General features: G+C 39.0%; 1 protein-coding gene across 36 annotated transcripts in view; it reads left to right on the forward strand.

Moving 5' to 3' along the window:
• Window positions 1-27944, forward strand: part of NAV3 (neuron navigator 3) — a 489648-nt gene that overhangs the window by 296910 nt on the left and 164794 nt on the right. For all 36 annotated transcript variants that reach the window (XM_015857110.3, XM_085537405.1, XM_085537384.1 and 33 more), the window contains 2 exons: window positions 18860-18977; window positions 19672-19724. In XM_015857110.3, the coding sequence (XP_015712596.2) occupies window positions 18860-18977; window positions 19672-19724 (171 nt within the window). The remainder of the gene's footprint in view (window positions 1-18859; window positions 18978-19671; window positions 19725-27944) is intronic.

The raw sequence follows: 27944 nt of genomic DNA on the forward strand, positions 1-27944 counted from the left end.
ACACATTGTTAGTTTGCTCCAACCAACATCTGTCCTTCTTTGAGAGGGGTTTGAACGTCACCATTGGACTAAAACAGAAATAACTTTCATCAAAAACACATTCCTGGCATAGTGGCCTTGCTTCCTCCTCTTGGTTTGATTTGTTTTCTTAGTAAATGGTGAAGCTCGTGATGCGGGTGGGACATGAGGCAGTAGGAGATTAATTAAGATTTGTGATTTTATTTTTCCCTGGTTCATTTCCATTTTGCTGTTTCTTTTCTTCCATGCATTATTGCTGATTTTATTTTTTTCTGTTTTTTTGTGAATGCATTTTGGAAAGTATTTATTTTCTTCTAATTTGTTGTAAAATAACGTGGTTTCATGAATTGAGTACTTTTTGGCATTTCTACAGCAGGATTTTCACCTAAACATTTGCTACAGTACTTAGATTTCCATATTTCAAAAGAATAAAAGCAGTTTGCTCACCTATTATTTATGCAGTAGATATTTCCATATGCCCAACAACAGGAAAAGAGTCTTTTTTCTGAATTTGATAATGACATTATATATTGGTTTGTCAAGCGTCATGTTTTGTTTTGGTAGTGAGGTGATAGACCAGCTAGCCTGTTTGGTTTTCTTTCTCCCAGTTTTTTAATAGATTTTTTCCAAGGAGGTGTTTCATAGTGCTTATGTGTCTCCTTTGCTCATTCTCAGGAATCTCTCATGTGTTTGTTTAATTGTTGACATTAATATTTGTGTTTGTTTTGGTTTTCATCTCCCTGTCTGCAACACTTCCCTCATGGTGTTGGAAGTTTTCATCATTTCCTAATATGCTACTTGCAAAACCAGTGTAAAAACCCATCTATGGCGTACACAGAATGCAGGAATGCAGATCTGAACTCCTGTACTCTATATAATTATCAGTGGATGATGCCTTCCAAAGTATTAAGCTTTAGGTTTCTGTCTACTATTGATGACATTTCTGGCATAGGGACAGATTAATTTTAAATCCATTTGTAAAAGATCACTGTCTGGCAGAACATCCGAGGGACTTGCTGCTTTTCATACTACAAAGCAGAACAACATCACAGTAACAAGCAGTAGAGAAAATAAGAAATCAGCTGAGTTCTGCTTCTATCTAATGGCAACGTACAATTCCCCATTAACTTAGTATGTTGAAAGAAATGATTTACTATAAACCAGTAAAGTTTTTGAAGTAGATGTTTTTAAAAAGCTTAACTATGCTAGTGTTTCTTCATGTATTGCTCTTAAAAGCAATAAATAACAAAGCAATAAAGTAACAAAACAAGGCAGTTCAGTTTATGTAATGAGTTAGCAAGCTGGAAACGTTTCTTATTATATGCATTCTATATGTTACTTCAGAAACAAAAATAAATCAGTTTATTTTACAGTGGTCCTCTGATAGTGCAAGGCTGATTTCCTGCTTCGTATTCAAGAGACAGGAATTAGGAAAACAACCCTGACCTCATTTGAGGTAATTTTTTTCTTTCTCTGGCTGTTCTGCATTCAAATTGACATTTTCCAATCAGAGAAGCAGGTGCTCTTCTAAATTTTAACACCATCTTTAATGAGATTCTGGCTTACATAATGTCCTGGGAGGCTTGTAGATGGATCTATTCATATGCCACATAGGTACATTAATTCTTTAGCCTGATGGAACAAAGTTGATTACTTCATTTTACAAGTGAGTTTTGTGGGATGCAAAAAGGGATATAATGAATGGTAAATAAAATAGATTGTTTTATAAAATGTCATCGGTTTCATGGGCACCTTCTTAGAATATGTTCTGGCTGAGAATAGGTTATGTCTGCCACATGTTTTATTTACACCTTTTATTTATTTTCTTTTTAAAGAGACCTTTTAGAGTTAATAGTGTTTTATCACCTACATGTAGTTCCGTTGGTGTAGGAGTGCAAAATGACTCAACTGAAAGTTCTCTTGAAGGAGCAGCAAATGAGTGTTTGGAGACAGGAGAACAAGAGTCATTGCTGCTCAGAGGACTCCATTGTTTTGGAAAGGAAATTGAGGGTAGGAAAAGGCAACAGCTGCACTTCAACAAAACCATGCAAATGTCAGGAAGTTACCTCTTCAGTATGTCTTGGGATAATAACACCTTTCTTTCCCACCATCTGAAACACTTCAGTTGTCAGTGAGTGGATGGTGACATTGCACACGTCTCCTGGACTGTGAGTAGCTTAATATAGTCTTTACCCCTTGTGAAATGCTTTGCAATTGGAAATATATATGGAATCCAGATTTTACCAAAGAAACATTTGCATACTCCTGCCAAAAATCCAGACCCAGAAAGTCAACCACTCTCATGAAGATGCCACTTAATAGTGGCTTTTATTATGTTCCTTCTAGTTTAGTTTTTAGTTTAATAGTTTAAGCATTTGAGGGACTGTTTGAAAAAGCGGCCACAAGTTCTATGTATGCTGTTTTGTTCTACACAGTGTAACAAGCACACATACAGCAAGAACCTCGCAATTCTAGCTTGTCTAAGAGGCCAGTCATTTTACATGTTTGTAGGTGTTTTACCTTCTGTAAATAAAATGTGTTTGTAGGCGCAAACAAATGTCTTAGGAAATCAGTCTGAGAACATTTCTTTCAGTAAATTACAGCTTTATTTTAAAAATGAGCATTCGTATTTGAACTAATCACAGATAATTGTACTGATAATTCCCTTTTCTTTCTTTCACCAAAGATTTTCGTTCAAATAAAGCTTACCAGCTGCTCTAGCTGTGTATGCTCTGTTTAAATAGAGCTGAAAAATAGGCATCAAAGTATCAATTTCTCCCTGAATATATTTCCTCAGTGCTGGTCTAGTAGATGGTGGTGGGTGAGGTGGGGCTGTGTCTCTCCAGAGCAGGTGTAACTGAGCATTGCTTACAACCGTCTTACTCATGAGAAGTACTGTGAATGCTTTAAGCAGTTAATGCTAGTTGGAGCAGTTTTAAGGCTACATTAATTAATGCCAAATTATTGGCCTGATGCAGAGCTAGCTCAGCATTGGGGTGAATGCAATCAATTTAATGTTAAGTTCATCTGTATGCCCTCAGTTTGTGTCATATAAATGTATTAATACTGCTTGACGTGTTTATATCTTTTTATTGAAAGAATACATAGCTCTACATGAATTTATTGCTTTTACTTTATTTCTCATATTTATCCATGGATGGGACAAATTGATCTTGATAAAAGCAATTCTTTCTGCTGACAGTGTGCTATTTGACTGTTGCTGCAGTGTGGCTGGATTTAATATCAACGTTTCTCAAAAAGACAGCTTAAGTTTAATGTGGGCCTACAATAAATTATATGTATAGTATGAATACTCCAGTTGTGTTTGTGCAGAACTGAAAACAGGGAGTTTACCAAAAAGCTAAATGGGAAATGGCAATTTGGGCCTTTCCAGGGAAATCCAGAAACTTGATTAGGATATTTTAGCTTTCTTTGTACTTACAACTTATTTAGTATTACAGAATGGCTTTTAGATCACAGAGACATCTAAGAATCATAGAATGATTGAATATCCCAAATTGGAAGAAACCCAGAAGGGTCATTAAGGACATACAGGACACCCAGAAGCCATATGTTGGATAGTGTTGTCCAAATGCTCCTTGAACTCCAGCAGTTTGATGCTGTGTCCACTACCCTGTGGAGCCTTTTCCAGTGCCCGACCACACTGTTGGTTAAGAAGCTTTTCCTAATACCCAACCTAACCTGCCTTGACACAGCTTCATGTCATCAAGCTCCAACCCCTTGGGGGTTCTGGACTTTTTGCCTGTCTTGAACTGATTGTGATGCCTGACCAAGATGACAGCATGAAGGAATAGAATCTAATTCCACATGAAATAGGATTAGAGTGGTACAAAGTTTTGAATGGTGTTAGTGAAGCCACTGACTTGATGCAGAAACAAATCAGTTTTTTGAGCATCTGTAGACAAGACAGGACATCAGATACTCATTAGTACAATAGGTTTACAAAAGGCTGCGATGAACACTTCCATTTGTGTAGCAGTGCCAAAGAGAGAAGTGGTTTGTTTGTTTTCCTGTTTGTTTAGCTCCAGGCCCTAGCTCTTTCCCTAAACATAAAAGAATCCTTTTTCTGTTGATATATTGCCTACAGCAGAGCTATGGTGCAGGTGAGAAGAGGCCAAAACCCAGAAATTTTTGTGGAAGATCCACTTGAAAACAGATGAATGTGTTTTTAACTCCTTTGTGAGGAAAATGTTATTTACTTTTACACATCAATATGTGCTGCAATTGGCCATTCCTGATGAGGAGAATTTTGCTTGTGTGTGATAAAATTACACTGGGCGTTCTGCTGGCAAATGGACTTCATGCAGAAAAATTACATCCGTTGACACTTGCTAAACTTTTGTGGAGACCAAAGAGTGGATGTGAGCATAGTGAGGCAGTGGGTGATGTGTTTCAGCAGTGGCAATAGCAATGAGAAAGACGTGTACCAGACAATTTTTGTGAGCATGGCATACAGGCTCCTGTTTAACACTGACAAAAATGTGTCACTAATGGTGGTGACTGTGTTGAAAAATATTAGATATGTCTTATGAGATACATTTCTTATGGCAGAAATGTCAATGTAAGGATTTTTTATGAGAGAATATCTTATATCATATTTTTTTTCCTTATTAATACTCAATATTTATATATATAAATATACATATAAGACCATGAAAAATGCACTTTGCTTGCAGTGATGTTTACTATGTCATACAACAGTCCTACAGGAATCAGTGGAGTGCTTAAGGCATCTGAAAAGTAGCTAAACAAAATATTTATTCTAAGTTGGCTTACGTCATGCTAAAAGGAGAAGAACTAGTAAGAGCTAGGAGGTACAGAAGGACAAGGGACTATTTATGAGAGGTTGTTGAGGCTTTTTATTATGTAAGATGCGGTGCTCTAATATACAGAGCACGTCCAGTCTGCTTGCTTGAAAGTATTCCCAAAGAGAGGTGAATGCCTCATAGCTCCAGGTGCCCCAGACCACTTTGGGCTGTTTCCTTTCTTGGGGGTACGTGAGCTCATGTGAAGTGGGTGGGTCCGTGCTTCTGCTTTTGGACCAAGTGACCACCTCATAGTCAGGAACTGATCATACGAATTCAAGGCTGGAGCCAGGAGCTTCCAGGCAGGAATAGAGAATGGCCCAGAGTAACTTCTAAAATGCTTTCAAGGAGCAATAAAAACTTAGGAAATGGAAAAAAAGTGTTTGCTGCTTTAAGCCTTTGTTCTGCCTCCTGGCTTTAAGTGAATTCATAAACGGTGTGTTTAGAAGTGTTTGGGTTTCCCTGCAACTTAGATTCTGACAGCTTTCCATATAATTGTTTTCTTTGTGACAAATTCAGATGGTCAATCAGATTAATAAGCCATGTATGAAACTGGACAGGTGATAACAAGTTGGAGGCATTGTGAAGAACACAGCGCAGGAGGTGCAAAGGTGTATCTTCAAAATGCTGTGGCAGATGAATGCCACCATACTTTTCCAAGCTTCACCAGTGCTGAGTACAGGGAGACTATCACCTCCCTGTTCCTGCTGGCAACACTATTTCTGGTACAAGCCAGGATGCCATTGGCCTTCTAGGCCACCTGAGCATACTGCTGGCTCATGTTAGCTGACCAGCAGCCAGCATCCCCAGGTCCCTTTTCTTCTACATAGCTTTCCAGCCATTCAATCCCAAGCCTGTAGTGTTGCCTAGTTTGATCAAAGTGCAGGACCCGACACTTGTTCTTGTTCAATCTCAGTGCATCAATCCAACCTGTCTAGATCCTCTGTCAAGTAAACGTAAGTGCCCAGTGAGCTTATAAACATTTATTTTGTAAAGAGTGGGCAACATGCAATTGTATGTGCATGCTATTGTGATTAAATACCTTTGCTAGAGATAGGATAAATGCAGGGGATCTTCTTGTTGTGTGGGCAGTTTTTTGATTGAACTTTGTTGTAACGCTGATTGTGCAGTATTGTCACATCCACTCTTGTCACTGCAGTAATTGTATGATTAGAATTTGGAGCACGCTGCCACAATTAATTGAAATATCCTGCTCTTAAGATAATTGTTTACAGAACTGTGTGGTATCACTAAGTACGATCACGAACACTTTAAATACCTTTTCTAAGATGTAACATTTTATAATGGCTTATAAGACAAGACCCTTGGCTCTCCCTATGCTACACTTTGTATCTTAATCTTACTGCAGAACTGTCAGACATTTCAGTGCCCCTTGGGGATGCCAGTCCTTCATGTTTGTTTTGCTTGCTGTTTACCATGTACCAAAGTTACATAGTCCTCTACTTTTATATAAATAACTGTTTTTAAGAAATACTTCTGTGGAATTATTCCTGTTGAATAAATACAGCACATTCATGTGTATAATAAGCATAAATATATTTCGAAAGAGATTCATTTACATCTATGTAGCCAAGTTTGGGATTGGTTTACTATAAAACCAAAAACTAGAGAAGCAGTTTGCCCACTTTAATTCTTCTTTTAGTGTTTAGAATATTTTTTTCAGTCAAAGGGACACAGATGAAACTTAATTGCTTCAGCAGATTTCAGATCAGAGCTTGAAACATGAGAGTTTTACTGCTGTTACTCAGAAATAATTATTAGACAGATAATATCAATACCATTATAACCTGTAGCAAGATAATGACAGTAACATAAAGTGAAGTATTAAGGTACGTATGGAATTTTATTGCTGATAGTAAAGTAATGTGAATCTGCTGCAGGAAGCTGAGAGCAAAGCCATCTGGTGTAGTGTTTCAGGAGCCTTTCTGTGGAAATGTGCAACTTAAGAGGTACATCAGTTAAGAAAGTTTCAAACTTAATTTTCCTCTCTAACTCATGGGTCCCAAATGTATACATTCTTCAGTAAGCGAATAAGAATGCATAAGGGTTCCGTATGTTTTAAAGAAGTTCCTCCAAAGTATTTATCCTTACATTTATATCAGAAATGAGAGACATTCAACAGGTCATGCTGAAAAGGGTAATTGTTGATTATCAAAGGCCTTCAAGAAGCTCTGTAAAAACTGAAGGAAAATTTTCTTTTAAGGGCTATATATTTATATACCTATTTCATGCACTAAATAATGTGGTAAACAGTTGAATTTTTAACAAAGAGTGTACTTTTCACAGTAATTCTTGAAATATGAGACCTTCCCACCTCCTCCAAAAAATTTATGTTCCTATGACCGACCTCACTTGCATTTTAGGTTCCTATATACATCATTCTCATCCTCGAAACTCCCACTCAGCAGCTGCCTGTTTTGGCAGTGCTTGTAGTCCATCCATAGCTATCCCAGGTTTTTACATTAAGCATCTGTATGGTCTTGAAATTGTATTTCTGCGAATGCTCAGAAGCTGTGTTGGTTTCACAGTGCCAAGCACCTTACCAGCAAGGTTTACTTAAAGGACAGGTGAAATAAGCACCTGCCTGCTGTAGCAAAAGGTTAAAAAAAGCAGTGCAGCATAATGAAATAATGAAATATTCTGTATTCATTGGCAATAGCTGTTTAGCTTCTGCAAACAAGAAGCAAATTAAGCAAGCAGATTTAAATTAGTTTTCATTCTACTTTATTTGGAAATCAAAATGACAAGATCAGCAAAAGTGGTTTTTCTTATCCTAAATCAGTAGACTAAGACCTACCCATAGAAGTCCTCAAAGTGATACTCTGCACACTTCTGTGTGATTGAAGTGGCTGTGTAGGCTCTCCTGTGGTACCAGCCTCCTCACAGACAGAGCTACCTCAGGAGCTAGTGGTGCCAAGGGTGCCATCCTGCATCACAGTGCCAAGAAAAACATTCGTCATTATGTGGAAAGGAGCAAAAAGTGGTACACTACAGGTTTTTGAGAAAAGACCTGATCCTCCTTTTACAAGGGATCAGTTCTGTTTCTTACATTAGTAGGAAAAAATACAAAAGGGATTTTGGAAGGAAGGGCTGCAGCGCACTCTCTTCTCTCCAGAATGAATGCCTGTAATCTCTAGCCAGCAGAGTTATTTGTTTGTGTTTTCAGGGTCCCTTTCTTATTCATCCTCTGCTTCCTGCTCACAACTTCCCAAATCTTGAATTATTTTCTGCATAGTGGTGTGGCTGCAATGAGAGTATCCCCTCCCTAATCCCTTACAGAAGCCTTTAGTCCCAAGGAGTCATTGTGTGGGAGGTAGAAGATATGGATTTAATTAAATTTAAGACAGTGGCCCTTTAAAGTGAGTCAGTCAATCCCTATCCTTCATTTCTAGTCTGGTATTCAAAAGACAAGAGTATCACTGGAGTATATAATTTAAAGGGAAACATGGGACAGTGAGTGAAGATTTGCAGATGTGGAGCACAATCCCTTGAGTTCAATGGTGAGTGCCCTCTGTATGATCAGTCCCGAGGACCTGGAGAACAGAACTCAAACTCAGAATTGCCAGCTGTTTTGTGGCGTAAGAGAGATGGATTTGGCCTAGAAGTAAAAAAATAAATAGCCACCACATTTGTAGAGCTAAGAGTAGCATTTGTACTTACATATCAGGCAATGATGTCTATAGTGGGGAAGATGAAAAATATGTATCTGGTAATTGCTGAGCTGTCATGTCAAGACCTATGAGGTTCAACAAGACCAAATGCCGAGTCCTGCACTTTGGCCACAACAACCCCAGGCAGTGCTATAGGCTTGGGACAGAGTGGCTGGAGGACTGTGTGGAGGAAACGGACCTGGGGGTTCTGATTGATGAACATGAGCCGACAGTGTGCCCAGGTGGCCAAGAAGGCCAACGGCATCCTGGCTTGCATAAAAAAACTGTGTTACTAACAGGAATAGGGAGGTAATTGTCCCTCACTCGGCATTGGTGAGGCCGCACCTTGAGTACTGTGTTGAGTTTTAGGCCCCTCACTGCAAGAAAGACATTGAGGCCCTGGAACGCGTTCGGAGGAGGACGACGAAGCTGGTGAGGGGTCTGGAGCACAGGCCGTATGAGGAGCGGCTGAGGGAGCTGGGATTGTTCAGCCTGGAGAAGAGGAGGCTCAGGGGGGGGACCTTATTGCTCTCTATAACTACCTGAAGGGAGGTTGTAGTGAGCTGGGGGTCGGCCTTTTCTCTCATGTAGACAGTGATAGAACTAGAGGGAATGGTTCCAAGCTGCGCCAGGGGAGATTCAGGCTGGACATTAGGAAGTATTACTTCTCGGAAAGGGTAGTCAGGCATTGGAATGCACTGCACAGGGAGGTGGTGGAGTCACCGACCATGGGAGTGTTCAAGAAACGTTTGGATGTTGTGTTGAGGGATATGATTTAACTGGGAAGTATCGATGATGGTTGGACTGGATGATCTTCTAGGTCTTTTCCAACCTTGATAATTCTGTGATTCTGTGACCCTTTTCTTCTTCACATATCAGCCTCTTGCTATTCTCAGATGGTAGACTGGTAGTGATCATCTGATGTAAATTCATTTATAAGATGCTTGTGTGCTTGGATTCAGCAATGACAAGTCCTAAAAATCCTGAAGTTCAGTTTGCAGTTATGTCCAGAGCTGGAAGTGTTTTCCAGTGTCCAGTCTCACGTCTGCTAGTCATTTCTATTTCTGGTTAACAATTCACACCATGTTATTGAGTTGTAGCATTAAGAGTAAAAAAATAAGTTATCTTATTTGATGGAGAGATCCAGACATTGTAGTTTGGATAGTAATTTGAAGCAATGGGGTCCAGTGCATGCACTGACTCTCCTACCACAAAGTCTCATTAAAAATCTTCAGCATTCATTTCTGTCAGTGTAAATCTTAATCATAAGACTTGATCTTTGATCTTTCCTCCATTTGTCTTTGCAATATGATAGAAGGTTCTGCGTTTAAACTTCATATCATTATCGATAGACAAACTGTTACACGCTATCAAAACCTCCTTGGTTTCCAGACTTGAAGTTCACGTATCAGTATGTATCTCTAAGTCACTATTTTTACCCTGAGCTAAGAGAGATTTTTTTCCTTGTCTTCAGAGGTAAATAGCAGATGAAAAAAAATAATCTGTTCTGAATTTTTGATGTTATTTAGGAGGATGTTGTAGTCTTATGGGAAGACATAGCAGAACACCAAAAAGTGGGATATACCTTCAAAGATTTTTATAGGAGACTGTGGATAGGACACAGACAAAGGAAAGTCACCAGGAAAAGACAAAGGAAAGTCAGGCACCCCTTCCTGAAACAGCCTTTTTATGTGTGATGTACAGTCAGAGCTCTCACTGAGGTGTTTAGTCAGATCTCCCCTTTCATAATAGAAAACAAGTGTATTCAGAACGTTTCAACCTTTTACTTTCCATAGGATGTTCCTTCCAGATCTGTTTGTGTTACAAAACCAATGTATGACATAGGGCTTTTGATTAGAAGCGAGGAAAAATACAATGTTAAATCTAATCTGGGATGAAAAGCTTTCTGCTGCAAAAACGTTGATAAGATTATCGTGTTCCCTTTGTTATTTAAGATTACTATTTGGCAGAATTGCTTCATACATGAAATGTATTGTGCTGGATGATTGCTGTTTTAAGTATTATTGTCATCCAAATGGGCATACCTTTATTTTGGCTCTTTCAAAGGGAAAAAAATCATAAAGTGGCTTTCCAACTGTACTGAGCTCCATCCTTAGTCTTTCAAGCCCTAAGACTGATTTGTATATTTGAACTGAAGGAATATACACAGAGGCTGTCATCTGTGCACATCATTTCATTTCCTTAAATTTCAGCAAGGTAGCAAAAGGCCAAACACTCACACAGTGATCATTACCACTAACACCTGCGCCAGGAAGACCTGTTTGAACAAAAATGAATGACAGTAAGAAGAGGCCCAGATCGCTTTTGCTTGAAGTCATTAATATGTGCACTTAATATTACGTTACCTTCAGTATCTGAAAGCTGTGCTGAATATGTGAGACACATTTATTGATATTAAATTATAAATCATGGTGTTTGTAACAACAAACTTTTAACTGTCACAGTCCAAAGAAAAGTTGAGTAGAAGTTAAAGTGCCTTGTTATAAAATGTGCAGCTCAGAAAGAGGACTTTATTTTGTTTATTTTGATTTGCAAAATCATTCTTCCACATGAGAGGAAACCAAACAATTCAAATCACTTCCTAAGACTCAAAAGATACAAGCTGGATGGAGACTGTAATTATAAAGTTATTTGCAGTGGTACTGCCACTGATTTCTTGTAACAAAAGAGCAAAAGTATGTATTAATATTCTTGCATCCTTATGTATCAGAAATTTGCCTTCCCATACTTAAAAAGAAGTGCTGGAAAAGAGGGTTATTTTGATCCCTGGGCCAAGTTCTTTAATGCCAAATCGCAATGTGGAAAGAATGTCTCCATCCAAGTTATAAATCCTTAAAATGAGCTTTGATGGAAAATGTGGAGTAGTTTCACAGTGGAATCTCCTCAGCTCCGTGTGAGGAGCCCCTATGCTGCATCTACGGGGCAGGTGCTCTTTCTGTCCAGAACCGCTCTGATGACACTGCTTTTGAACAGAAAAGAGCAAGGATGATTTTATTCTTCAAATTGCTTTGTGATTTCCAGACAGATCTGAGTACTTTTCTCTGCTCTTTTTTATTAAAAGGAATTTAAGACTAGTCTTGAAACTTATCCTAGAAGTGACAAGATATGCAAGAGACAGAAGATTGATGCAAGTATGGAATAAATGATATCTCACCCAGAGGAACAGAAAGAGGCCTCTGGTACAGAGAGCCATCATTTTCTATCCTGGATAGCCTAGGAAGTAGGAAAAAGGCTTTCTTTTACCCCTCCTCTTTTGGACAGACACAGGTGTTCCATTCCAACTCACCTGTTTCTTCCAAGGGAGATCTCATTTGCCAGGGACTGTTGTAGACAGCTGTTGTTGAAAGCTTTACACAGGTTCACATAATGTGCAAGTGCACTTGGGCCTCTGGGAAAGAGGAGTTTCATATCAGCTCATTTATTTGGTCTGGAGAATGCAAGTAGTGTTCTGTTGGTCAAAGTAATTTCTTAATACATCACTACTATCAAAAATAAAATATTTCCGCTGTGTATTTGTTGCTGCTGAAGCATTAGAGCAGCTTTGAGAAGCATACCAGTGTGTGCCCCACTACAAAGCTGTCACCTTTTTTTCCATCATATCCTCTCTCTTCTTCATCACTTCAGAGACACACATATGTCAATATTAGGAGGAAGAGTTGTTGGGTCAGATTCTGTTGCATGGGCTGAATGCTGGTTAATGGGTGGATTGCTTCCAGCGTGCTCCTGAAACACATCTCTCTGTCTCTTTTTTTTTTTTTCCATGTGAGATGCATCCTGCTTATATGCAATAAGTGGTGGGACATTACCTTTAGGAGTGTTCTCTGTATCATCTGAACTGATATGCCAATGCAGACTCACCTTCTGAGTGCTGTCTCTGGGTTTGATGGTAATGCCCAGCGTAGAATGATGGTTATCTTTCCCTTTATAATATTAATGAGATACCAGTTTGAATCATTTTTATTTTTATTTTATAAAAGATGCACTGAATAAAAGGTCCACTATTCTTTTGTACTTACACTAAGATGACACTGGAATGTGCTCTGAGGTTGAAAAATACACGTAAGAAATAATCCCAAAGTTAGAGGTACAGGCAATTACATGGAGTATTAATACCAGAACATCTCAAGACTGACTGTTTTGGAGGCTTTCTCTGTGTGAGTGTTGCCTTCTTTTAATTCAGGAGGCTCGAGGCCAGTATTAATAACTGTGGTGTTGCTCTTCAGACAAGAATCTCTTTGCAGCAATAGAAATCTGCAGGGGCCCAGCAGCTGCTTTATGAATATCTGGCTCCTTCCTGTGGTACTTCCTTGCTATTGCACAGGGCTGAAGAGAAGCTGCAAAAAGATAGTAAACAAAACAATGTGTTTAAACTATAAAGCAAATTGGTATGGTTGTTTTCAAAAGATGAGTAAGTTATTCCACTCTATAAAGATTTGATTTTTTTATAATTTGCACTACAGAAATCACATAGCAAACCTTGCCCACCCACACATGCATCAATGTCATTGGTGAATACTGGCCTAAAACATGTATTAAATTAATTCTGAGTTGGGTTTGTTAAGAAATGTGTGTAAAGAGAGAGTAGTACATCAGGACTAATGTCATTTGGGTGATTCACAAACTCTAAATTGAATAAGTTGTCTAAAAATTGCCAGTGATGGTTGAACAGTGTTAATGCTATTCATTTTCTTTGCTGCTATTAAAGAAATTTTATTTCATTTAATTGTATTTTTATCTGAAAGTTACAGAGTAACATTGATGGGTACATACTGCTGTTTGTAACACAGTATCATACTATAGGGATTCAGACATTTTGGTTCACTTCTGTATACTACTCTAAACAGTTTCTATTCCTAAACTTGTGAATGTTGTCATTTGCTCAGTCAGATTGAGAAACAGGGTTTCAGGAATGTCACTTAGTGCTCATTTCACTCTGTTAAATGAAATTCATTGGCTTCCATTTTGCCTATAAATTATGTCATTCTAGTTTCATTTTTCTGGCCTTGTATTTTTAATTATGTCAGTATTTTTCCTTCTCATGTAATTTGCTCCATGTTGAAGATAGTGCCATCCCCAGCTTTACTTTGAAGCATATGAGTTGGAGCGTGTTTTCTGTATTAAGTTAAATCCTGACATAAATCGGATGCTTGATCTGTCTCTGATGGCAGTCTAAATATAAATATTGAACTGTTGTTGGCAAAGTTAGCCCCTTTCCTTGTTAAGAGGAGGACAGAAACTAATGAATTATGCTTTTGAAGCCTGGGGAAATAACCTGCAATAAGAAAATATTTAAAAGGTCAGAACCAGACTCCCAGTGCAGTTTTCCTTAGTGAAGAGACAGGATAAGGAGATCTCTTTGCAAAATGATTTGCTCACCTTCTTCTGACACTAGTCAATGCATTGCCCAACTTCTCTTTATAAAGGCCAGAAGCTTCAGGAACAGTCCAACACATGTTGTACTACCCACGAGTCATTGGCCAAGAATAGCTCTGTCAAAGTAGAGTTGTGGTCATGCCCTCTTGTCTGGCAAATTCCCTTCGATGGGGACTCTGGGACTGTTATGGAGGCTCTTGTGGGTATTCAGCATCCAGTTTAGGCCACACACTGGAAAACAGCCCAAGAAATAGATATACAGCCTTTGCAGCCCATTGCATAGCATGCTGGAGAAGAAAAAAGAAGATTCTGAGAGAGGTTTGCTAATGTCGAGGGGATTCCTTTTGGGAAATAAGTTCTTAAAACCATCCCCTTCCTCAAAAGATATGAGGCTGCTATTGTGCACAGAAGAGAGCACTAAGGGACTGCACTTCAATTCTTTCATTCTAATGAAGGAAGACATGGCTGTATTCTAGAGAGCATTTGAAAGGACAGAATATGAGAGATGGGTAATATCTATTGATTCCCAGATATCCAGGGGGGAAACATTTTCATACAGTGGAAAAATGTTTTAATATCCTTTCAGATATAACGTATCCTCCTAAACGGCATGGAATTCTGTCACGAGGTCTCAGCATAACTCAGCTGGCTGCAACTGTTGTTCTTCCTAAGCAGCAGCACTGGCACATAACAGAATGACAGTGGTGCACACTAAGTATGGAAAGCTGCTTTCTCAATAGCAAGAAGAGACCATTTTCAGAACTGAAAATCTAGATTCTGTAGCAAGCAAATATACAAAAAATATGTAGAAGGATCTTGATTCTTGGAATATGTATTTTCCCACTGTGCCTATTTATAATACTGCCTGATTAAAAAAAAAGAAAAGAAAATTTGATTAGAAAAACAAACAACAACAAAAAGAACATACAGAAAAGAATGATTACAACTCAGAATATCTGGGCTGTATTTTCACCTTTGCTGGAGTGAGACATGATAATATATAAGTGTATATATGTATATATATATTTATATATATATAAAATACTCTGATAAAGCACTTATTTGTTGGTTTTTCTACGTCTTAAATAAAGTCTAGGGGTGATCTCATTTATTTCTGTAAAGCCTATTGAGGTGGCTTTGTGGAAGACACTAACAAAGTGTTATGAGTTATTGCGTTAGGCTGTTTGTAATTCTGAAATCCAGTTGACATTTGACGTTGATTGGGTGTGGTAACGTTTCTGCATTAATTTTGAAGGGGATTAATTACAGCTCTGCCTAGTGTATAATTGCCTGGTTTATGATTAAAGCATTTTCAACGGATGGTAGTAACCTGTGAGATCCCTGTTCTTTTTCACTCAGTTAAAGTAACGTATTGCAAAGTGTTTTGTTTCTTCACCAGTCCTGCCAAGTTGCTCTCCTGTGTTCCTTACAGCAACGTGTGAAGTATCGAGGTGAAGTTCATAACTATATTTGGCAATGAGAACTGATTTCCTCTACCCTCTGGAAGGTTAGCATGACAAGCAGTTGAAGAATGCTAGGGGAAACCATTGTTAATACAAGCAGGCTGTGCCCAAACTCAGATTGCCCTGCTGAATTCAGCTTCGTGTTACAAGTGGTTAAATCATCCAATGTCAGGACACAGCTTGGACCACACAAACGCAGTCTGGGTTCTCTTCTGTTATCAGGTTGTTGAGGCTAGTCCTCCACACTGCAGATAGCAACGACTCCACCATATTTCTTCAGCTGCTGGTGCCTTGCACTGGGGACATATACTTCTGTTTCAGCTGGGTCTGTGAACCACTGGGCTAAGGGAGGAAGCCTGGGAGGAAATGAGTAAGTCATCAGCCCGCCCCAGCATGTAGTTGTGAGGCTGGGTGGCTGGGTTCCTTGGCTGGTCAGTGCAACGAGATAGGAAGTGTTGCAACCACTGACCCATCTGTGTGTTGACTTCTCTGGAACAGCCTCAGAATTAAAAAAAAAAAAAAAAAAAAAAGAAGATAAAAATGTATTTGGGAAATGTTATTGGTCAACTGGTGCAAGATGAGATGATCTACTGCTAGCTCTGAAAAGAGGAGGGGCATGGAGAGCTCCAGTAAAAGGGGAGTGCCTACTACAAGCAAACTGTTGCATGAAATTACAGGGCTTTTATATCTTGTTCTGTGTAACTTTTTCTTGCAACAGAGTACCATCAGTGATGACGTATACTGGAGCTTTTTGCTGTCCCGAGGAGTTTAAGATGAAATTACAGTTATGTTGATAATGATTGTGAAGGGGGTTCTCTATGTCCCCTTTTATTTGCATCCAAGAGTATAGTGTGAAATATATAGTGCATGCACACATTCTTATAATTTCACGTTTCCATCTGCATGCTTCTCATTTTCTACAACTGACTCCTGAGCAGTTGGGTTTGTGGAAGAATGAGATGAATGAAAACGGAGTCCTGTGGGGAAGGGGCAAACTGAAGCAAGTGGTGACCCTTTGTAAAGAGAGGAAATTAAACGTGACATTCCACTGCCAACTGGATATTGGTTTGCTCTATGGTCTCTGTCAACGGCTCTTCACTTTTTGATACTTCTTTTGCAATACTTCTGAAGTGAAAAAACTTTTTTGACTACCACCTCATCTCAGTTTTTTTCCTATCGTTTCATGACTGTCAAAATACAGACCATCGGTACATTTTTGTGGCCACTGGTGAGATGTGGTTATCAACTTTTGATAGCAAAACACCCATATCTATGACAGTTCATTTCCATCTCCGCTGTTTAGATTCTTCATACTTTCTACTTTTAAATTTATAAATAAAGAAATATATGAAGAGTGGGTGGGTGAAGTCTATTCTTTGAGTATTAGATACTTGTGCAGCAGCTGGTAGAGTAGAATTTCTCTGGCTACGTACTGAGACAGTAGTTCAAATTGCAGTCAAAATTAGGATTGGTACATCAGATTATGTGTGGGTGTGACAAGAGAAAAAAAATGAGATGCGTGGTAAAGCATTTTTATTTGGAGTACAGAATCAACCCAAAATAATATTAGTGGGTATTAAATTCTATATGTTCCAGTGGATCGGTTTCATTGGAGTACAGAAAATAGTTCAGCTAATAGTAGGAACTCAGAGAATACTTAAGATGCATTATTTTTAAAGAATGACTGAAGTTGAAACACTAGTAGTAGGGAGTGCATGATGCTATGGGTGTGGTATGTGCCTTTTATCCTCCTGAATTCATATTGTTCTAAATAGTTGTTAATACTATCTTTAGAGAATCCACATTGGCATTCAGTATATGTATTTATACACACTGAAGAAACACGTTCATATCTACTGTTGGCTTTGAAAAACATTTTAATGGGGTCTTCCATGTGATTCACCTATGTAATAATGAAAAAAAGAGTTCTGGTATTTGAAAACATATGACCCAAACAGACTTCTGGGTACAGCAGAGAAATTTAGGTCCTCAGCAAGCAGCAGCATCCATTGGCTGTGGGAGACCTGAATCCCTTCTCACAATTTGATGCCATGGAGTTGTTTAAAGTTATTTAAAGCTGCCAAGAAAGCTATGGCAAACCAGTTCGTGATCCACCTGCAGGAATTTTGAGATAAAGGATAGACTAAACCAATTGAAATTTCCTATCAGTTTTACTGAGGAGTGAGAAAACCTGTGACAAAGGTTTACAGGGCGCAAATGAGCCTGACTTGAACGTGGACTGAGCAGCAATACCTTTGCTGGGTGGAAATTGGATGTTGGTTCTCCAAATAAGGCTCAGGACTGGCAATTTCTAGTTTTGCATTGTGGTTCTTCCACAATTTTTTTTGAATTAAGCAAGTAGTTGATGGCTTTGGTCTCTTTGTTTTTCTGTTCACAAAATGGAATTCTGACCCCTTCCTCCCAAGGGTCGCTGAGGTTAAATAAAAGGATGTTTATAAAGTGACCTCACGTTGTTTTCATAGATGAGGTGCAGTTTGAACAATTTCAAACAATAACTTCAGCATAGAGGGTACCACAGTTATTGCATATACTTACATAGTGATGCTGCTAAGCATATATGCTTGCTTTCAGCAACCACATGCAGGGACAGCGGGAGGGTCTGTCTATGTCCTGTCTCCTACAGCGGGGAGAGGGACTGTGGGAACCCCATAGATAGGACTCAGCCCTTGCTGCCAAGAACCATTGATACCCTGATGGTGTGCCATGCCTGGGCAGTGTTTCATTGGTCCAGGCTGCCCTGCCTGCTGAGAAACATGGGAGACAGCATGAGAAACATGGGATACAGTGTGTGGGGTGCTCCAGGCCTTCAGCATACATGGGATGGTGTCCCTGACTCTCCATCTCCTTCCTTCTTGTTTTGGTGGCTCTCAGTCAGCTGGGCCTTTTTAACCTTCCATTGGTTGCTTTCAATTTCTATGCAACACACAAAACCATGGGAACAAATGAGCTGTGCAGGGTGGGAAACTGTGATTATTGCAACAAGTGTGGCAGAGGCACTGTCACAGGCAAGATCCTGTGTGACAAACCAATGAGCTCCCACCAAAACACAGGCACACACTTCTGCTCTCACTTTCTCTTTGGCAGCTTCTGCGTGCAGGGCGTGCGGCGGGGTGTGCGTGTAGGTAGGGGCACGGCGGGAGGTAGGACTGGGGCAGACGTGACTGATTTATAGCCTGAGTTTCCTCTACTGTCATAAGGGGAATTTTGCTTGGTCACAGCAAGCTTGAACCCTCATGAAAACCGAGTGAATCATTTGATGTTAAAATAAAACAGAAAACGGCAGTGGGAGGGGCATGGCTGTTTTAAAAAAAAATAACGTTAAAATTGTTTCCTTTGGTGCTGACTTCTTAAACTGGAATGCGATCCGGAATAGTTCTCGTGTGCAAGCCAACATTTGTTTTAAGAATTTTTATTGTCTTCTTCCCCTCTCCCCTCTCTCCCTCCTGCCCTCCCCTCGGCTCTGCAGATTTACACTGACTGGGCTAACCACTACCTAGCAAAATCTGGCCACAAGCGGTTGATCAAGGATTTGCAACAGGACATTGCAGATGGAGTTCTGCTAGCAGAGATCATCCAGATCATCGGTAAGACCCAGGCTCGGAGATGTACTGTGAGCTGACTCTTTGCGTGGGGGAATATATAATTCAAGTTGAATGTATTTAACAATGAGATGAACCCCGAATAATATGATTTGACTGACTCCATATGTCTCTGATATTTGTGTGGTTCATCCTTGTCTTAATTAAAAAATATGTTTATGTGAGCATGTTTGGAACTGTCTGTTTAACCATACTTTAAATGGCCAGAACTGTATCTTACACACTTTGAATTGTCAGAAATGAATGCTCCATTAAACCGTATGTCTCCCATGTGTGCATTTCGTTAGCCGGAGTGGCTCATACTTTCTGGGCTGCCTTGAAACTGTATCCTGACCCTGCAAAGACAATTGTGGAAGATTTCATGTCAGCAGTTATTTTGCAGGGGCTGAAGAATTAGCAGCAATCTCCTTCACACTTCCCCCTTTGCATGATTTGGCATGTGGAAGCAACTGCTGCTAACAAGAAATGTTACTGTGCAACAGAGCTTTACTTAGAAAGGAGCTCTGTGTCAACAAAACCCCATGCACTTTATCGCTGTGTCTGTTCTGCTTATTCTCTTTCTTTTTGGTGTGTGTGGGGTTTTTGATTTGTTTGTTTGGTTTTGCCGAGGTTGGGGGTGGAGAGAAAACTTTTTTCTCCCTGTTTACTTCTCCTTTCTCACCTCACTGTTTCTGTTTAGCAAATGAGAAGGTTGAAGATATCAATGGCTGTCCCCGGAGCCAGTCTCAAATGGTAAGAATAACGTATATTCTTAGTGTGCATTGGAAGCTCTGCATTTTTCTAAAATGCTTTTTAACAATGATTTCTTTAAACTGTGAATATTCTGTCCCATGTTTAATGTACAGTCCTAATTCTCCCATACTGTTCTTTATATTTCTTTTTTTTTTACCACATGTACTTAGTGTCTGTGTCTTCGTTTTTATGCTTGCTAACTTTGGGTCTTGATGTAACCCAGCAGCAAAACTTCATTATTTCTAATGAATCCAGAACTGCCTCAGTGAACCTGTTCTCCTGATTATCCAGATAATTTCATTCAACTTCATTTTTAAGGGCAATAAATCAAAGAACAAATTTTTAAGTGGAGTCTTTGTGTCTGGAAAACTGGTCAGATGAACAAGACTTGCCAAATTATTTCTGAATATAAATAGCCCTTTGGACTGCCCACTGTGAAGTCCAGTTAGATGCACTGACTCCACAACTTTCAGAAATAGCACTTTAGTCATATAGCTTTCTGAGCTATCGCTGGCAGCTGCTTAAAGACATTCTGATACACTCAGGCAACAAGCACTCTGTGACTGTGATTCATATGAGTCTGATTAATCTTCTACTGTGCTTATGGTTAGTAAACAACATTTAATAAGATAAAGCCTCATTAGAAGGCTGTGGAACTGGCATGTACAAAATGTGAGCATCAGTAACGTCACTGTGCATTTGCTGAATCATTTGCAGTTACAACCATGCTCCTCCATGCTGAGGAGTTTGCCTGTCTGTTCGCGTCCAAATAGTAAGTGAAAAGGTGCACAGCTGTGCAGCTGGCAAGAACTCTGTAGTATCATGGTTTGGGTGAGCTTGTATGATAGCTGGGCTTTGAAGTGGAAATGGAAAATAAGAATTTTGCATTTTTTCAATGCATTCTTAAAAGATGGAATACATTTGCAGTGTTTTTCTGCAAGGCTTTGGAAAGTGGAAGGAAGGATTTCAGGTTTCAGCAAAATAACTAATCAGGCTTTTTCCCATTCTTACTTTCTACAAAATCTGGAGGGTTAGAATAAGTTTCTCCTCTGGCTCTCAGGCTGTTTGAAACATTATGTAGCAAGAATATAGGAAATCTCCTTAATAAGAGTTATTATTTTAATTACTCATATTACAGCAGCACCTAGTGGCCCTGGCTGAGAACTTTGGGAACTCCAGAGTGGAACTCTAATATTACACATACAGATTGAGAGATAATCACTTTTTACTCTAATCACATTAAAACCTGCCATTCCAGACAGACAAGGCAGACAAGAAGAGACAAAAGCATGGAAAAGTGATATGATTTTCCCCGGTCATGTAACTGGCAAATGATAATCTATGGTTGCTGAGGGACTCACTGCTCCGATGTCTATCTAACTTCATTTCCATGATACAAAGCCAAGCTGCAGGGAGAACTCCAGCATTGTGTTGCATTGCCTCCTGCCCACCCACACATTCCTACATTCACCCCCCAGAAAACCACACAAAAAGGGCGTCTTCCCTTTTTGCAGGTATATCTTTATGAGATGTAGTGATTCTGTATTTCATCTCCCTGTTCTGCAGCTATGGGGGAAGCATGGTCAATGAATGCATGCCCATGCTACAGCAGTACCTGCAGGGTTCTTTGAGTCTGTCTTCTCTCTCCCATAAAACCAACTCTGATCTCAGCCAGGTCAGAGATTTTGTCTCATGTGCTTTGGCTCACAAGTGGATGCTTCAAACACTCACACCTGTAAACTATCTCAGATTAGTGTTTGCACAGTGCTAAAGCATCAGTTTTACTCATTTCAACTTTATAGAAATGTAACATATTTTTACCTCTTTCTTTGATTCAGTCGCTTTATTTCTTTATCTCTGCAGTCTGATCAGATTATTTTCCTGTGCTTTGAAATAACAATTTTATACTTCTGATTTCCTCAACTGAGCTAGGAAATTTAAAATGCTCTGAAGGTAAAGTAGTTCAAATTTGTCAGCTTTCCAAGCCTCCCTGCACTCCATTTGTCTCCTTTGGATCATTCACTCATATAGCCTAGTAGAAGACACCTTGTTATCTTATTTTCAGGTCATTTTCCATGACAGTCTTCAATTATGTTAGCCAACGAGGTAGTGATAAACCAGATCTCTTCTCCTTGGAGCAGTGAACTCCTAGATGTTTGTAATATGGAAAGATAGGTAAATAAATAAAGAAATAATTTCAATGGTCAAAGTCAGTTTACATCTGAAATTCACTAGTATGTAAAATTTTGTCCTGTCACAGTTAGTCAGAACGTCAGTCAATATGTCAGCAGTCAATATTTCAGTCTACTCTTGTATGCATAATAGCCATCCATTCATTCATATTTCTATGCGTGTCAGCCATTCATTCACTGCCTTAATTTCATTCTTTTCCTTTATTAACCTCAAAAATCCCACCACCCTTCCTTCACATATGTTTTCATGATCTTTTCTCTCATGACTTATAATTAAGAAAAGATGTTTTCTGTTCTCATCTGCCACTTGCTACCCTTTCCAGGAGGTGATGTCTAACATATTTTATTGGCTTAAGTTAGAGAATACTGACATGAATTGTCCATCGCTGACAATTCTTGATGTTTAGCTACACTGTAGGTGATATCTATATTGATTCATAATTAATCACTACTAGTATCCACAAATTCTGCTTCAGTCAGCATTTTGCTTTCCCCTTGCCACTGATTTCATCTTTCAAATAATCTTTAAAACAACTCAGCTAAGCTGTTACCCTAATTCATAAACTTATTTTCTTGTTTTTGAACTTTTTCCAATGCTTCTCCTTTAGTTTTCTTTTAGTTAAGTCTGTTGCAATGTCTTTCACTCTGCTGTCATGTTCGCAGCAATACAGAAAAACTTCTAGACCAGTAGAACCAGCACCAGAGGTCCAAGATTATAAAAAATAACAACTTGTAAACTCTGGCAGTGTCCAGTTTCTGCATAGTTATATTTGCCATTAATTGTCATTAACTGGTGAGATTTTCTTCCTGTGGATAAACCCACAGTGGTAAAATGATTTTGGTATTTGCTGTGAAGTATTATAATAAGGATGTAGTATTCTGTTAATTTTGGGTTGTGTTGCCTGTCTTCTGTATCATACACAATCTGCCGTTTTCTTTTTCTCAGCTATTCTGCTCTAAGAAGAAGATGGCACTTGAGCCTCTTCATTACATTGCTTTCAAGCCCTTCTTTGAAAATAATTTCGTAGTCATTTCTGTCTTTTCTTTTAATGAATTATTCCATAACTTTATCAGTAAAGGAAACATTGAATACTTTTTAATAATACTAGTATTTCTAGGTTTTATGTTTTGATGTAATAAAGTGGTTATTCCTTTCTGCTTATTTGTAAGCTGTTTATTTTTTTATTGAAAATCCCACCACCATTAGAAAAAGTAGGAGGGTATGTCAGATAGAAAATACATTGTAAGATATTGATATTTACCATAGCTAATTGTCCAAAAGAATGAATTCAGATTTTTTTATTTTTTTTTTTCTTGCTGAACATTTAAAAAACACATTGGGAGATTGCCAGTGTTTTAATCTCTAACAAATCTTATAAAATGTGTAGTAATCAAACAAAATACCAAATTTTATCCATTGTGAGGACGGCAGAGAAAATGCAAGAGACTCAGAGCACTGGAGTGAAAATCTTTTTATGGTGACATTTTCAGTATTCTCCTTTCAGAATTTTACAGAAGTATTTCTGTTACCTCTTCATGCATTCTGTGGTTCTTTTGTCTACATAAATATGAGGACTCTTCTGAAAGCAGTGCCTCCTTTTTTATTATGTTGGCCCACAGTGTCAGAGGCAGATGTTGGTGGTATGCAGTGGAGGTTGAACCTTCCCGCTAATATTCCATTATGTTTTGTTGTCGTGTAACAGATGGTAGCAGAAGGGCAGTCTGCCAGAATGGCGTCTGATAGGAGAGTGTGTATGAGGTATCATTGAATACCTCCTTGTGGAAAAAATAACACGTATTGACAATATCCAAAAGTTGCTGAATGTTTATAAAGACCAATCAGTGGCTGTGAACACAGTGAGGCAGTAGGTGGTGTTTTTCACCAGTGGTGACAGTAATTTGAAAGACAGTACATCTTCCAGATGCGCATGAAGTTTAAAAGAGAGGCCTGCAGGCTCTTGGTCATCGCTGGAAAGAAATGTATAGCTAATGGTGGTGGCTGTATTAAAAAAATAACATTTTGTAGCTGAGAATTTGCTCTTTCAAATAGTGCTGTTGTGATCTTTGTATTTTTTGTAGTTGCTCTGGAAATAAACAGAAGGCATTACTTTCAGAGTAACTTCTATGGTTTCTATGCTCTTGAGCAGCTCCAGGTGAGCCTCCCACACAAGTGTGACCCACAGAACTATACACAGAAAGTTGACTTTGTGTAGAAATGTGCTGTTGCAAATGAAAATTTTGTATGAGTTTTAAAACTGAATCCCATCTCCTTTATTTTGCAGTCTAGTGACATTGTTTTGTTTAAATTCTTGCTATCCCTATGGCTAGCAGAGAGTCTTCATGTATTTCATGACTGGATGCTATGGGAGACTTCAGAAAATAGAAGATAAATGAGAGATGTGAGTTTTCTCAGCTTTGCAGGTTTGGTGTGAGTGAAGGAACAGAACACAAGTTAGTAATCTAGTTTCTGTGATTCATGCAGTGCCTGCTTGTGTGCAGATTTCAGAAATGAAGTAAATAGCCTGAAGTGTTTCAGTGGAAATATATATTATTCCATGTAATTGAGTCTAAGAGAAGTAAAAGTATTTCATTGTATAATAGAGGAGTGCCATTGTGCTTAGCAGATTTTCAGGAGGACTTTTCAGAAGGTTAAAACAGAAGCTGTGTGGGATGAAGCTGGAGGTAATGGATTGCTCATGAGCTTTTTCTTGGAGATGACCACAAAAGCCATTAACAACTCCTTAAGAATGGAAAACAAAGAATAACTGGTAAATAGAAAACAGGCTATGATTCTCATCTCCCAAAGGTTTGTGCTTCTAAGTGATCCATTTATTATATTCAAAAAGGAAAAGGGATGAAAAGTAAAATGTTGTTTGTTTGTTTGTTTTCTTTTTCCAAATAGTTATTCAGGATAGTGAAATCTAAATCTTGTATAATATCACAGTACTATCAAGCAATTCTGAACAAAAAGGTGTGTTGAACATCTATTGTCCTTCACCAGCAAGATGTTAAAAAATATATATATAGAAGAGAGTCTTCTGAGTCGATGGCTCTTTCTTTGGGGGAAGATGCAGTTTGCCTAAGAGAGGGGACAAGCCTTCACTGGGGCAAATCTCTGTTAAAAAATACAACCAAAAGTTTGGCATCTTGAAGTGTTGGCAGGACAGAGTCAAGAGCTTATTTCTCTATCCTCTGTGGTAGGGAAGGAGATCTGGTTTTCAAAAATAGGGTAGCTCTGAAAGAGGAAAAAATACAAGTACTTTTAGATGAGAAGTTTGCAGTATGATGTTTAGGGAAATGTTCTCAATAAAACCAGAAAAAAAAATGGTAGAAATTAAAATATGAGCTTCTCTGAGAGGTTTCCAGTGTTTAAGTGTAGGAAAGCTCTTGTTTTAGTTGCAGTACATAGAAAAATGTTTTCAAAACATAGCTATAGCTTGAGGGGAGGAGAGGAACTATTTGGTGGAGAGCAAACAAAGAATACATCCAGGTGTTATGTAAGGGACTAAATAGAAAGGATCTTTCTATTTAAAAGAAGGTGTTTAAGAATTATGCTCATGTAGGGAACTACTGAGAAAGGTTATTTTTATTTGTATGAGAACATTCAGATTTGGAATAGAGTAAGAGATGAGACCCTCTTTCCAGTGACAGTATGCTCGTATTCTAGTTTATTGTAATTGAGTGAAGTGGAAATGCTAAGTCACAGCTTGAACCAGTGATTGAACACCTGGTGGGAAGGCAGGGCTAACCCAGGGGAGCTCAGATGCACCTCAGTGACCAGAAGTGCTGGAGCCAGGACCCAAACCTCATTTAAGGGTTGGCAGTGGAGGTAAGGGTATCCTGCTGGAGATCCCTATGCGCCTGAGGCTTTCCCAGGGTAAGCTAATTATTTTCCTTTGTTTCTGTGCCTACACCTGTTGCATTTGAGCGAGTCTGTACTTGTTGCAGCATAGAACTTGGCTATTATGCTGTCATTGCTGGAATTTCCATGGTGTTACGGCATTACATTTAGCTCATTAGCTATTTGGCTTGACCACATTGGGAACATGCATACTTTTGTTTGCTTGGGAAGCTTTTCCATGTACAACATTAAAAACAGCATCGAAGGACTTCTGCTTCTGCACAAATCATGCATACAGACATAAAAATGTTGATCATCATAATTTCTTCTCCTGTCAGTCAACTTCCTGGTAACACGGATCAGATGCCTTATCTTCTGTCTTTTTGTGTACAGCTAACACGAGAATTTCCTTATCATTTCAGAGTTCCCTTCTGCTCTGTAAGTCTCCTGACACTTCATTCTGGGACTTCTACTGTTTGGATGTACGCCTTAATAATTTGAGTTTCTGTCGTGGGATTTCAGAGGTGAATGGCAGTTGCTCAGTTCATAGTGCTGGTGCAGTATTTCTATATTTTGTGATAAACATAGCATGTCAGGATGCTGAAAACCCTGGAAATGAGGATATGGAACCTTATCTCCAGCTGTGTCAAGGCTGACAGCCATAGCTCTAGGGCTGTCTGCTATCTAAGTGCATGAGTTCATCACAGCCTGGAAGCCTGCAGTAGCAAGCTGTCCTTACGTGTCACATCAGGGCTGCTTATTCTCTCCGGTTCTTTAACAAAGAAAACTGTATTGTACAGTACCACTGTAACTGAGGAGAGCCATCACCTGTGCAGCAGTTCACTGGCTAAATACTCTGAAATATGGTACATAGCCATTTTGGTCTCCTTATTACTGTCTGATCTTTCAGATATTTCTTTGACTGGTAAAATTCATTGTAGCAAAGAGTAACATCATTGCTGACTATGGTGTTAGCAATATGTGTGTTCCAGATCAGGTATTTGAAACTATATATGAGTGGAATATGAATATATTCATATACATATGAACTAAATTCCTTCATTTGCTTCCATCTACAAGGATTCTGGAGTTCTAATTCTGTCTTTGCAGTACTTCATTCACTTTCTTCTGTTGAGTGAAGAAAGGCCTGGATTTTTTCGCCAGCACTTTCTGTTTGCTTCTGTAATATTGCTACCCTCCCCACTTTCACCCGCCAGGTTTTCTATAAAGGACCTGGCCGTAAGAAGAGTAATCATGATTGTGTTACGACTGGATCTGTCTCTCATGGGCTTCCTTTGTCTTAGAGATCTTTTATTTTCAGAGTAGACTCTGTTGTGCTGTAATTAAAAGTCCGCATTTAACTTACGTTTCTGTTATTTAATTTGGAGTTTGGTCAATTTTTGTTGTTCAGAGGGCTTAACATCGTTCTTGATAACCTCACATGGCCTCAAACTGGGATGATACTTAGAGGAGTGGTTTATGAGAGCATTTTGCACTCACAGCTGAACCTATCCTTGTACACAGTTCTTCCATGGTCTTTGTAAGCAGTGGCTGAAGTATCAAGCTCTCCATTCCCTAGCAAGTATTTGTCATGACAAGGCAGCTTATTCATCCTTTGGCCTCCTCCTACCATGTTTTTAGTTATGGCTTAATCCTACACTGATTGTATCCTGCTCTTATGGTTTGGCACATAATAGCCTCATGCTGTTCTTTTTAGACACTGTGAGTTTAAAATCCATTGGTGCAACACTGTTTGCAAATACTTCTGCCAGTCTACTCTCTTTCCTTGTAACAGTGACAGTTGTGCACTGAAGCATGCAAGACTTGCTCAGGTCTATTATCTAATCACAGTCTAAGCAGATGCTTATGGAAGAAATGACACTTTGCAGTGTGACACGTTTTCAGAGTTCCCACTTTCTGATGATAGTTTCAAGTAGACCATTTTTGACTTAACTATGAATGCTTCCTAAGATTCCTCACTAGGTTTGGTTTGCTATTAGGCTGCATCCTCCCTGTGGTTCCAAGGGATGTATCCAAAGCTGCTACATCCAGGAGCCTTCTGTCCCTCTGAAGATATTTTCTTGAAAGAATCTTCTCATTTCCTAGGCATAGATGTCCCTTCTGAGAACCAACCCCATTTGCACTCCCCTCCATGAATGGCTCTGTTCTAGGGAAGAATTTCTTTAA

This window comes from Coturnix japonica, chromosome 1 (genome assembly GCF_054131305.1).
Source record: "Coturnix japonica strain WE chromosome 1, WE-NBRP24, whole genome shotgun sequence".
Classification (NCBI taxonomy): domain Eukaryota; kingdom Metazoa; phylum Chordata; class Aves; order Galliformes; family Phasianidae; genus Coturnix; species Coturnix japonica.